The following is a 12,468-nucleotide window of genomic DNA, read 5'->3' as shown; positions in this document are numbered from 1 at the left end:
TTTAATTCTTATTTTTTTTAATAAAATAAGATTAGTTGAGATTAAAATTAAAAAATTAAATAAAATATTATTAAAATATATTTTTAATATTATTTTTATTTTAAAATTTAAAAAAATTAAATTATTTATTTTATTTTATATTAAAAATTAAAAAAATTATAATAATTAAATAAGATAAAAAAAAATATTTTTTAAAAATAAAGGAGACTTTAGAAACGAGAAGTCAGAGTTGGTCATATTTTTTCGGGGGCCTGGGTTTTGATGCCTAGACTCCCTGGTGGGTGGAAAATGTTTCCTTGACCCTTGAGGCCAGTTGGCCAACAATCCATGAAACGTGGCCAGGTTGTTTCTTCGCCATGCATACAGGCCGGCACAAGAAGCTCATCCATCGATATAGATTAATCGTGTTTATGAATTTGTGTGAAAAATATTACCATCTACCTACTCAAAAGATATGCATCATAACTTTAAAAGGGGTAGGTCTCAAATTTAGTTATGATTGAAAGTAGACGATCTGATCATGGGGAACGTATCCATGCAATAACGTAAGTATATACGTGCAAGATACGTGCTTTTCTTCCATCTATATATTCAAATCTCAATTGTAATTAAACCCAAATCACGTCTAATCGCAGCGGAACTGCGCGCATGCTCATATTTTATTCCCATTTTCCCAGTATTTTCTGGTCAATGAAGCCTTGAATGAATTGATTATTCAAGTGGTAGTAGATCATAAAATATCATGCATGCATGAATTTATGGGCCGTGTGCGTATCTAATTAATAGTCAGCATCAAAGTCAGATTTGGCACCCCATGCGGCAAAAGTCAATTTATTTGTTTAACCTTGGCTGAGAAGGTAATGGCCTCCAGGCTTGTGTACGTCCACATAATTAGAAACTTTACACATTAATTAATGTTATGATCTTGGGTATGAGTATTCCATCGATTTCATTTATAAAAATTATATGGACAATTAATTTTGTGTATTCTTTATGCACTCTTCTGATATAATTTATTACATAATATTTTTTTAATATAAAATAAATATTGAATTCTGTCACATCAATAAAATGCATAAAAAATACACAAAAATAATTATATATACGTAGGAGATTAATTCATTTATATAGGCTCCTAGCAATTTGTCTCAAACGTGAACCTAATATGTTCCTACCATCAACTATTCAGATCGAATGAATTAATTACTTCGATTCATCTTCCTATAAATTTTCTAACTTTAAGGTCAACCCAATATATTAATTAGGGCGCTCCAACTTAGATAGTTTCATTTCACTACAGCTAATGTTAGGTTACACTAACCATCAAAATATAAAACGTAACAAAGGCTTAGAATACAGTCGATCAAATGGAAGGACTGCAATTCAATTACAATAAAAAAGACAACTTGCTTAGGATCGAAAGAGAAAGTTTAGTCTAAAAGAGACAGAGTACCGGTCCTAATTAATTAAGACCCACCCATGCATGCATGCTTGCGTAGGGGTAGAGATCAGTTGCTCTTGGAAAATGATACTAAGCCGCCTCAGTTTGTCCCCTCAATTTGGCTATTTATGTATTTTATTTTATTTTTTTAATTTCTTTTTTATTTAAAAGTTAAGGAAATAACTATTAGTGTGTTAGTGTTTTTTTTTAAATGTTTGAAAAAAAGAAAGAAAAAAGTGCAATTTGCACTAGGGGCACATCATGACCCAGTGTTCAAATCTGAGCAGCATAGTAGCACTATCCTTTGCTCTTAGGATACATTTAGGTAATTAGATGGGATGAGAAATTTTCAAAACTTCTCACAATTTTCTTCCTAAACATATTTTTATTCAACTTTTTCTTTCTTTTTTTCTAAAACCTAATAAAACATCTTAACTCAAATTATTTTATTACTCTTCACAAATCATTTCACTACTATGTTTTAAAATAAGGGTATTTTTTGTAAAATAATATTATTTTTATGAGGTATTTTAGAAAAATATACCTCATTTTAGAATATAGTTGTGTAAATTACTGTGAAAAGTACTGTGTTTATTATTTTTCTTCACAAAATTATTAGATACTCCAAGTGTCCTAATGAGCCCTTAGTATTCTAACATAGTGCAATCAAATCTTGTGATTTGATTTGTTAATTGGTTGGTTGATTGGCTATTAGTTTAAATAGTCCAATAAATTTGGAAAAAACTAATTCACCCTCTAGGTGTATTTGGGATCTGAACCATTGGTTTTTCAGACGGATACTTCCTTTATGTTGAGAATTATTTGATCTGGCCGGGTTTGATCTTGTTGAAATTTGATTCAATATTAGTTATAGGACGCTTATTTTATAATAAGATAAAGAAACATGTGTTCTTCATCCAATAAATTTATTCTCTTTGCTGAAACTAGACCCCAACCATACTCTATCCTTTGCTTGATGAACTTCAATTAAATTTTCATTGAAATTGGCCTGGTCGTGGTCTAATTGTTAATAAATCTATTGAATTAATAGCGTCATGATGTATGTCATATAATATAATTAGTAAAGATATAAGACATGTGTGACGTGGTGTAAATTCAACGACCGAGTCGAATTCGAGTCATTTTATTTTGCTTTGTTTAATTATGTCATTCCATTTTATTAATCTTTACTACCGACTTTCACCTCTGTATTCGGTAAGTCTCTGCAGGTATATATCCAGGAACCTTCTCTCTCATGGGTGTTTAATCTAGATTCTCGCATTCATACATGGGATGGTTGACCCAAGAAACCTGTAGGAAATTTCCCTTTTCGTTCCCGAGTACTGTACAAACCAATCTATATATATTAGAGACCCTGGTCCTTGATTTGCAACAGCATACCTCCAACAGAAAACCAGCATTTTCTCCAAACCTGCACCAGTGATTTTCTCGAAACTCTTTTGCGCCAAGCATGAAGAATCCAAGCAAATCGATCTTTATATCAAGCATTTTGATCTTTGTAGTTCTTTTCTCACATCTAAGGTCAACCGCATCTCAGGAAGTCGGTAATGCATGCAGAGGATACACACATATTATATACATTTGTCATTTGCTTTCCTCGTTATTTTCTCCTTATATAAGTTTTCCTTCCGAGTTGTTCAGTACTGTGCTATCTGTAATCTGTGAATTATATGCTGCAGAGGATGAGAGAGAGTTTGATTATTTGGAAGGTAGCGAGATGGGGCCACGTCATTGGGGAGACATCCGGAAAGAATGGGCTGCATGTAAGAATGGAGATATGCAGTCTCCCATAGATTTGTCAAGTCGGAGAGTGAAATTGATTCCCAAGTTGGGGGAACTAAAAAGGAGCTACAAACTTTCTAATGCCACCATCAAGAATAGAGGGCATGATATTTCGGTAAGGAAGGAAAGCTGCCAAACTATATAAGTTTTGTTCATGGTTTTTCGATCAGTATCTATTCACTTCATGCATACAAGTACTAAATGATCAAGTTTGATTTCATGCATCTTTTCCGGTTTATATCCTTTGAACTTGAGTTAATTTTCGCGGCGATCTTGTTTTTCATTTTAGATTTTATTACATCTAATCATAGTTGCTGATGTTTTCTATTTTAAATGATTTTATATATTTATTATTTAAATTTCATATCGACTTAAAATATTGTGATTGCAAATGAAGAAAGTTTTAAAATGATCAAGAAAGATAATTAATACTGATGTTCAGTGTGGTGGACCATCTGCAAGCTAGGGTACTAAAGAGCTTCCTTACTTCCCGGCGGCCTCGGAAAATGGTGGCCCTATCATATATAGGGGAGATCATCAAGCTCGACGCCATCCTAATGGGGTAGCTGAAGTGCTTACTATGCAAAACGTCAACTCCACTAGCTAGCTAGCTATCATATCAGATTTACTTTTTTTTTTCCAATTCCTTTTCTGAGCAAGTAGTATTTTGACAACCAAATAGAAGTACAAATTGAAAGAAGGGAGATATTAATGAGTAGAACATTTCTAGCTAGCTAGCTTGGGTATAAAAGGACAATATCATATTGGGTGTGGACTTTTGTCACGTTGATCCAGAGCTTGTTGCAGATCGTATAGGGTAAGAGTAATGCTATGATTTTGACATATTATAAATTAAAACTGACGTTACAGGGCATGCATTCGTACGTGTGCACTTGTATTAATTGGCAGTCCCGCACCAGCAATGAAGACAATTAATTTGCTTGTTTATAAAATGTCAATATCATGGATGTAGGTGCAATGGGTAGGTGATGCCGGCTACATACAGATCAACGGCACTGATTACTCTCTCCAACAAGGACATTGGCACTCACCTTCCGAGCATTCCATCAATGGCAGGAGGTCACTCTCTCTGTCTCTGTCTCTGTATATCTTTCTCCTTCTACATCTGGAAGAAATAGGAGTTGCTGAACAAGTTCATGGACTTTTTTTTTTTTGTTTCTTTTTGTCTTCTTGTTAAATCAGGTATGACTTGGAGCTGCATATGGTTCACTTAAGCCAGGACATCAACATGAAAAATAAGATTGTTGTTGATGGACTTTTCTATAAGATTGGTCGACCAGATGCTTTCCTCTCAAAGGTGCAAAAATACTCCCCCAGGACTCCTAAATTAATACGTTTGCCATTTTTTCATAAATTAATATGTAGCACAAACCCTTAAAAGGTCAACAAGAAGGGGAAAAAAAATCATTTTTTCATTGTTATGATCAAATTAAGAAATTAATTGGAAGCAATGAGACAGGACAATCTTCCAAGGAATTGGCCAATTTCAATGAAAGACGACAACGATACAAGTACTCTTGAAACATGTGGGTAGATGATCATCAAATGGATGTCACCTACGATTCAAGTTAAAAAAAAAAAAACACTATCCCCAATCAAAAGATGATATTGTTTTGCCCTAGCTGTGTTCCAAATTGTGGTTTAACATGTTATTAATTCGAATTTCAGTTGATGAGAAACATAAGATCCATGGCCGATGAAAAGGTAGAAAGAAATATGGGGGTGATTGATCCAACAGAAATAAAAATGGGTGGAAAGAGGTACTACAGATACATGGGCTCTCTCACTGTTCCTCCATGCACTGAAGGTGTTACTTGGATAATCAATAAGAAGGTAAAGCCCTTGTTCCTTAATTTGTAAATTCTTCATGAGTTTTCTGTTGTTAGGTTTTCTTTGTTAGGCTAGAATGAGACATTTGATAATATTTGATTATATTTAAAATACACCCACAGGTAAGAACTGTCTCAAGGAAGCAAGTAAAGTTACTCAGAGAGGTGGTCCATGATGTAAGTAACAAAACTACTGTTTTCATGTAGCTATTAATTATATATCATCAATTGTGTTATGTATTACATCATCGTCCTATTTTCATCCCACTGTGTTCATATAATATTGACCCTCAACAGATCCAATTTTTTATAAAATAAAAAAAAAAAACACAGATAATATCACATGATCATCACAATATGATAGGAGTAGAATTTCAATTTTGTATATAGAATTTTTCCAATAATAAAACAAGAGCAAATGAACACAGTAACACAAAAGTGAGATGGAGGAGTAATATATAACCTTTCATTTTACAATCCAAGGCAAAGAGCACAATGAAATTAAAGAGTTGATGAGTCATTAGTTTAATTAGTTAGCTACATGAATAAAAAACATAGCTTCTAACTTTCTAAATTTTATGATTTACTAATTAATTGCAGTATGCTGAGATGAATGCAAGACCAGTTCAACCACTCAACCGTCGTGAGGTCCACTTATATGGTCAAAATTTAAGAAGAACAAAAAAAAACTAAGTACTACAAGATCACAGAGTATTCGAAAGATGATTTATTCTCATTTTTTCCCAGTATTGTATAATAGTTCTAGAAACAGTCTTTTGAGCACTACAATGTTGAAGTTAGTTAAGTGTCGTACAATGCATCTATATGCATTTTATAAATAGAACTACCATCAGCTTCATTACCAAGCCATTAATACTATATTAAACTATACTATATATATGATAGTATACTATACTATACCATATATTACTAAACTATACTGTAATATATATTACTATATGTTATATGCTATATGATATTATATGTATGATATCTCATATAGTGATTTCAAACATAAATACTATAATATATAATATTAGTATATGCTAATAATAATATAGTATATTAGTATATAGTACTATATATATTAGCATATGCAAATCACAATATATTTATATAACTATATATGGTAATGTTTGTAAAAAAAAATCATATATAGTAATAAATTAAAAGGTATAGTGTAGATATTTGACTATAATAAAACATTTATTAATATACGATCAAACGCTATGGCATACCATTCGAATGCTTAATCAGTGATTAAATGTTTTTAGCCATGAAGAAGTACGTTCGAACGTTTTCTAGGATTTTTGGCACGTCTGAAATAGTGGGGGGAATGTCTCCCGCCATTCCCTAAGCAATGAAGTAGCATTCAAATGGAATTTATTACCGTTCAAACGTGGGCTCGAAAATTTGTCAAATAAGAAAACATTCGCGCTGAATTATTTTCACATTCGAACGTATAATATTTACGTTCAAACGATAAACAACTTAACAAGGTGTGCAGGTGACATCTTTTTTCACCTTAATAAGAGAAGTTTTAAGTTGGACGATGGCGTTTCGTGCACTTTGAACTTATTACAATGACATTTTTCTTCATAATAACTTCAATAATTCTACACGATCTTAAATACCCCACAACACCCCTTATTCTCATTCATCCCCTATTAATTAGCTAGAGCTCATTTCATGGATCTCTAGCATTAATTCGAGACTTACTCCATGGAAATAAGCAGGACAATCAGTGGAGAAAGAAATTCATGTGAGATGCAAAGATTGATCGAAAAATTGTTAAGTGAGAGAAAGGCAAGAAAAGATCATTCAAAGACTAAAGTACCGGCTTCAATGAATGACCCTCCTAGGTAAGAGTCACAAAGTGAAAAATCTTCACCTGACACTCTAATAAGATAGTCCTCTCTTGAATTGTTTTGATGGAAGGTTGACCTGGTCTTGCATGCTTACGTCTCCTACAAGACATTATCAACCTGAAATTTAAAAAATAAAATATATATGCAACATTAGTTATAAAATATAATACATAAATATTCAAAAAATTATATACTAATTAAAACAATTAGAAACTATTTTCAGTTATACCGTTCGATCGAATCCATAACCTTTCGAACGTATAAATTTTTACATCCCAGTTTGAACATGTCTTATATACGTTCGAACGGTGATATTAAATTCTGTTCGAATGTATGGTGAACCGAACGAATACAACATCGTTTGAATGGTTTCTAGATCGAACTTAGCCATGCCTGAGTCGACTCAGCAGCCATGGAAATGAAAGGAATTCGTTTCTTCCACAAATATCAACTATACAATGACGGGTAAACAACCTATGGTGGATTTCCGGCCACCTATGGTGGCTATTGACCGAAAGTGGTATTTTTCCTATTTTTTACAAATAATCTAACAAAACTTATTTAGAATAACCTAAATGAGGTATATAAGGAGTGTACCGCTAGAAATGAATGACTCTTTGATGACAACGGCGTTCGACTGTCTACAGGGTCCATTTGAGCGAGTTTTAATGGTTGTTTGTGGGCAGTAGTGGCATTGAAAAGCCTTTCCCAATACCTTATATGTACAAAACTGTTCGAACGGTACGTTATACGTCAAACGGTTTTGACTTACCGATCGAACATTATTATTGACTGTTTGAACTTTATTCATTTCAAATTTAGTAAATTAATTGATTTTTTAAATTTAATATATTATATATTATATGTATGATATATCATATAGTGATTTCATATATAAATACCATAATATATAGTATTAGTATATGCTAATTCTAATATAGTATATTATCATATAGTATATTAGCTGAAGGAGAAGAGAAGGAAAGAACAATCAGAGTAATTGCACAATAATTAAATTATGCAGCACAGATAATCAGGCGGTAAAACTAGCCAAATGCATGTATGTAATGCTAAAATAAATATATTGAAAAATAAACATAAACCTTTATTAAAATTACAAAGCTTAATATGCACAACAAGGTAGTGCAGATTTGCACTTACAGATTAGGAGTCTCAAGATAAGGAGAATAAGATAGGAAGGTTTATTCTCGGAGATTGAGTTCTGCCTAAGCATAATGGGAGGTTCTCCTTTATAGCACAAGAAGTTCCTGTTTACAATTATTAAAGTAAAACAGTAAAAGTAAATCCGTGAGTGAAGAGTGGGAACTGCTTAGGCACGGGCACAAGTATCATCTTTATGTCTTTCCAGCTGTCTCTGTGGGCTGCTGCTTTTGGCATAATATGAGAAAATATCATGAGTCGACTTTATGTCTTTCAGCGGTCTCTGTAGGCTGCTGCTTTCGGCATAAGTATTCTTTGAACTCAAGTAGTGGTTAATTATCAGATAACCATGGGGTGTCTTCTGAATCGTGACCAAATGCATTGCTGTATGAAGCCTCTGATGATGCTTCTGAATTCTTGTGTTCTTCAGAATCATTACTCAGGGACTTTGACAATTGTTTTTCTAAAATTTTAATTAAATCCTTTTTATCAAGTCTATCCATAATGTCATTATTCTTTTTAGACTTTGAGGATTTCTTGAAGGATGAGCTGGTTGTAATACCCGAATCCTACTACGTAGGTCCTTACGTCATCTATTAATATTTGTTAAATATTTTGAGATAAAGACTTTTATTATTTTATTGTTTATTATTTTATTTTAAGATGGGTGTGCTTTTATTTTTTTTAAAGTGGGTTACTAAATATTTTAAGGATATGTTTTATGACTTTATAATATTTATTTAAGCCCTCTAATTTTATCTAATTGAGAAGTGACCCAAACCCTCTCAACCAAAGGATGGGTAGGTGAGAAAATATCTCCCTATGCTTGAATCCCCACCGTCCATCCTTAGCTTGTCAAAGAAGCCTTGACTAATCAACTCACCTTTCTCTCAAATTGAAACTGTCGGCTTCCTCAAGAAGTCAATTGGACTTCTTCCTCCTTCTCTCATCCGTCGGTCTCAAGGCATACGAAAGAAAAGAGAAAACCAATCTCCTTCTTCACACAAGAAACCCTTCGGTTTCACCCAAGCCGCACGACCCCTCTCATTTCTTCAAGCCGATCTCTCTCATTTCGTGAGCTTAAGATTTCCACCGTAAGTCTTCAAGGAAATCGACCTGCTTTGGGTCTTTCAGATTTCTCTTCCTCTTCTCATCTACTGTGTTTTCGTGGCTCGAAAAGGGGATCAAAGTAGGTGATGTTCCTTCCGTAATATTTTCCTTGCAATTGAGATTTCGCCAAGCAAATTGTGTCTTGCGATTTGGGGGGGGGTTTCCGGATTTCTGTGTTAGCCGAGTAATTGTGATAGTTTCTAGACCAGTTTCTTGTTGCTTCTCTAGTGTTTAATCTAGTGGGTAGTGACCGAACCCCTGTTTTTCTCGGCTGACCGAGCACCTTGAGGTTGCTTTCCCGTGTGTTGTGCTCTGTTCTAGCCTTGTGTGTGAGTGTTCTGTTTTATGGTTCCAGCCGTGTGTGTGTGTGCTCTGTTTTGAGGTTGTTTTGCTATGGGTCATGTTCTGTTTTGGTGTATTTCTTAGTTAACTTAGTTAGCCTCAAGTGTTAATTATTGGTATGTTGATGTATAGATATATGTATGTGGACAAGAAGCCGTGGGTGTGTGTGTAGGTTCTGTTTTAGTGTCCTACCGTGTGTTGCACAAAGCAAACTTGTAGTCTACCCTTGTGTTTTATCGAGTTTAAGCCATGTTTTAACCTTGTTAAAGTCATGTATTTATGTGTTAAATAAATGGAGTTAAAGTTTATAGTTTAAACATGTTTCCCTAAGATTTACGGCCTAAGTAAGCCACCAAGACTTTTAAATTAATTTGGTAAGCTTACTTTAAGAATTTGTAAAATTACTAAGAGTTGTATCTCTTTATTGGGACTGTTTTCAGAATATGTATACATATATAAGGCTTTCTTGAGTTTTTACCACTCTTATATTGTTTAATTGTATAGATAAGATTTTAATTAAGTGAAGGATGTTTGAGCCATGAAAATACTAGAACTTGCTAGCTGCCCATGCCTTGTAAAATTCTGAAATTATGTTCCATCATGGAAGCCTAAATCAGCCTTTTTACCCCTTTTGCTCAACCTCACTCCTTGGCTAACCAAAGATAAACCTTAGTAGGAAGAACCCTTGAAGAACAAGTGACAAAAACCAACCACTTGCAAGCATTGTCTTTTGTTAGATTTATTTCCATATGAGGTTGCAAAGCTGTCAAAATGCTCCCTTTGACGAAAAATTCCAGATTTGTAGCACTCCCTTGTTTCCTTCCACTCTTGAATAAATTCTTACCATCCTATACATTTTAACTTATGATTCCTACCCATCTCTTGTATAGAAAATAATAGCCTTTAAAGGGGGAGAACAAGCAAACTTAATATTTTCATGGGTTTCTTAAATGTCGGAATGAGGATACTAAGAGTTGACTTAGTGCCATTTATGTAGCTAAATGGGTTAAGAAAGGTACTTAAATTCCAATTTGGAATTTAAGTGAGCGCGTAAGAGTGTCGGATAGTAAGGCTTAATGTGGAATGAACTTTAATGTGTTCATTTCATTTCATTGAATAGGAGTGTATTTCAAGATTTAAGGAACCTATTTGTAAAGCATCGAGGTAAGTAGCTATGACCATGCTCCTTACACACAAAGCACTCTTATGAAAAAGTCTCTCTCTCTCTCTCTCTCTCTCTCTCTCTCTCTCCTTCCAAATGTTTCTCTTATGAAAGAATAGATGCACGTATAGTATGTATAAGCCTTTCTTGATAGCCCCTGTTAAGTACCCTATTAATTATCATTGTGTGTATGTAAGGTAATGCATCATGAGATTTTATGCATGCTCTCTTAAATAATTATGCCTTACCTATATGTAGCATGGCATGAAACATTCTTTTAAAAGAAACGCATATGCATTGGCACTAAATGAAGATAATGAAAACGTCGATTTTCTGAAGAAAGAAAAGGAAAGGAATGAAAGCATGAATGTATGAATGTACGTAACGGCCACATGTATGAAAAGGGTACCAAATGAATGGGCAGATTGCAATGCCGGGTAAGGAGTACTGGTAGTGCACCCAGTGCTGCCCCTTATGAAAATGGATTCCCAACCTGCGACCGCGGGCAGGATCCGGGTCCAAAAGACCGCTAACCCCAACACACGGGGCGTAATAGTGTGTACTGGCCCAAGAAAGTGAAATGTAAAGTAAAGTCATTTTTTAAGAAATGTTATGCATGAAAGCAAGTAATGTTTATGCATGAAAGCAAAGAAATGTTTATGCATGAAAGTATAGTCATTCCTTAATTGTTTATGCATGAAAGTAAGGTTATGTCATAGAAATATTACGCATAAAAGTATAGCTATTCCTTAAACTGTTTATGCATGAAAGCCTTGTCAAGAACTGCAATTGTCTATGTATGCATGTTTTCAAAAGAAAGATTATGTGATTAATAAGTTAACGGCATGGTGTATTACTTACTGAGTATTAGACTCACTTTGTGTTTATATTTTAAACGTCCAGGTATGAATGATGAGGTTGGGGAGCTAGGCACTGTTGAGGAGGAAAGGGCTGATGCTTAGATTCCCTGTCGGTTCAATTTTAATGATAATGGTTATGTCTTTATGTTTTTATGATGGGTCCCATGTTGGGACGTTTTGTTGGTTTGACTTTAATACAATATGTCCTTGGGTATGATGTAAGTACTATGGTGGGGTGATGATAATGGTGTAACTTCTATAGTGGGGTGACGGTAACCCCACATAAGAAGGTTAAATGCCTTTTTGTATGTGTTATGGGGACGGAGTCCCCTTTTTATTGGAACTAGCGATGTTTTAAATGAATGAATGATGGACTCTGAGAGTCCTTTGGGTAATATGTTGAACAGATTGTCTATCAGGTGCTTGCTTTTAAATTAGGAATGCAGTGTACATGCATGTCATGTTCGCGCTTATCCCTTTACCCTCATAGAAATAATAATAATAATAATAATAATAATAATAATAATAATAATAATAATAATAATAATAATAATAATAATAATAATAATAATACTAATACTAATATTAATAAGGAAAAAACAGGTCTCAAGTCGTGATCCCGTCCAAATAATGGGACGGGGTTGTGACACTGGTGGCCTTTCCCCCCTGTTTTTGGTATCAGAGCTACTCTGATATCTAGTTGTTTCCTATTATTTCTATTTCATTTCATTTGTTATGTCTTTCTACAACCCCCACCCTGAGTTTCTACTTTGGTTGGTTCACTATCTTGTTGTCTGTCTAGTACCCTTGGCAAGTCCCGTTTGCCGGATAGTGTTGAGGACAGTTTGGGTCGTCGGGTCGGATAAGGTAT

At 34.0% G+C, this 12,468-nt stretch overlaps 1 protein-coding gene across 1 annotated transcript; it reads left to right on the top strand.

Moving 5' to 3' along the window:
- Positions 1–2,722: 2,722 nt before the first annotated feature.
- Positions 2,723–5,824, top strand: LOC121267941 (alpha carbonic anhydrase 7-like). Its single transcript, XM_041172039.1, has 7 exons — positions 2,723–3,006; positions 3,142–3,359; positions 4,218–4,324; positions 4,448–4,562; positions 4,934–5,098; positions 5,218–5,271; positions 5,695–5,824. Exons 1-7 carry the CDS (start codon positions 2,913–2,915, stop codon positions 5,785–5,787), a joined length of 846 nt encoding a protein of 281 aa, XP_041027973.1. The 5' UTR covers positions 2,723–2,912; the 3' UTR covers positions 5,788–5,824.
- The last annotated feature ends 6,644 nt before the right edge of the window (positions 5,825–12,468 follow it).

The sequence above is a fragment of the Juglans microcarpa x Juglans regia genome, chromosome 5S (genome assembly GCF_004785595.1).
Source record: "Juglans microcarpa x Juglans regia isolate MS1-56 chromosome 5S, Jm3101_v1.0, whole genome shotgun sequence".
Taxonomy (NCBI): domain Eukaryota; kingdom Viridiplantae; phylum Streptophyta; class Magnoliopsida; order Fagales; family Juglandaceae; genus Juglans; species Juglans microcarpa x Juglans regia.
This window is presented reverse-complemented; position numbering and strand designations above follow the sequence as displayed.

Excerpts from the sequence above, each read along its gene's own strand:
- LOC121267941 (XM_041172039.1), top strand. The coding sequence starts at position 2,913 with ATGAAGAATCCAAGCAAATCGATCTTTATATCAAGCATTTTGATCTTT. Across the intron at positions 4,563-4,933 it reads CAGATGCTTTCCTCTCAAAG|TTGATGAGAAACATAAGATC; the intron begins GTGCAAAAATAC and ends TTCGAATTTCAG. Across the intron at positions 5,272-5,694 it reads TCAGAGAGGTGGTCCATGAT|TATGCTGAGATGAATGCAAG; the intron begins GTAAGTAACAAA and ends AATTAATTGCAG.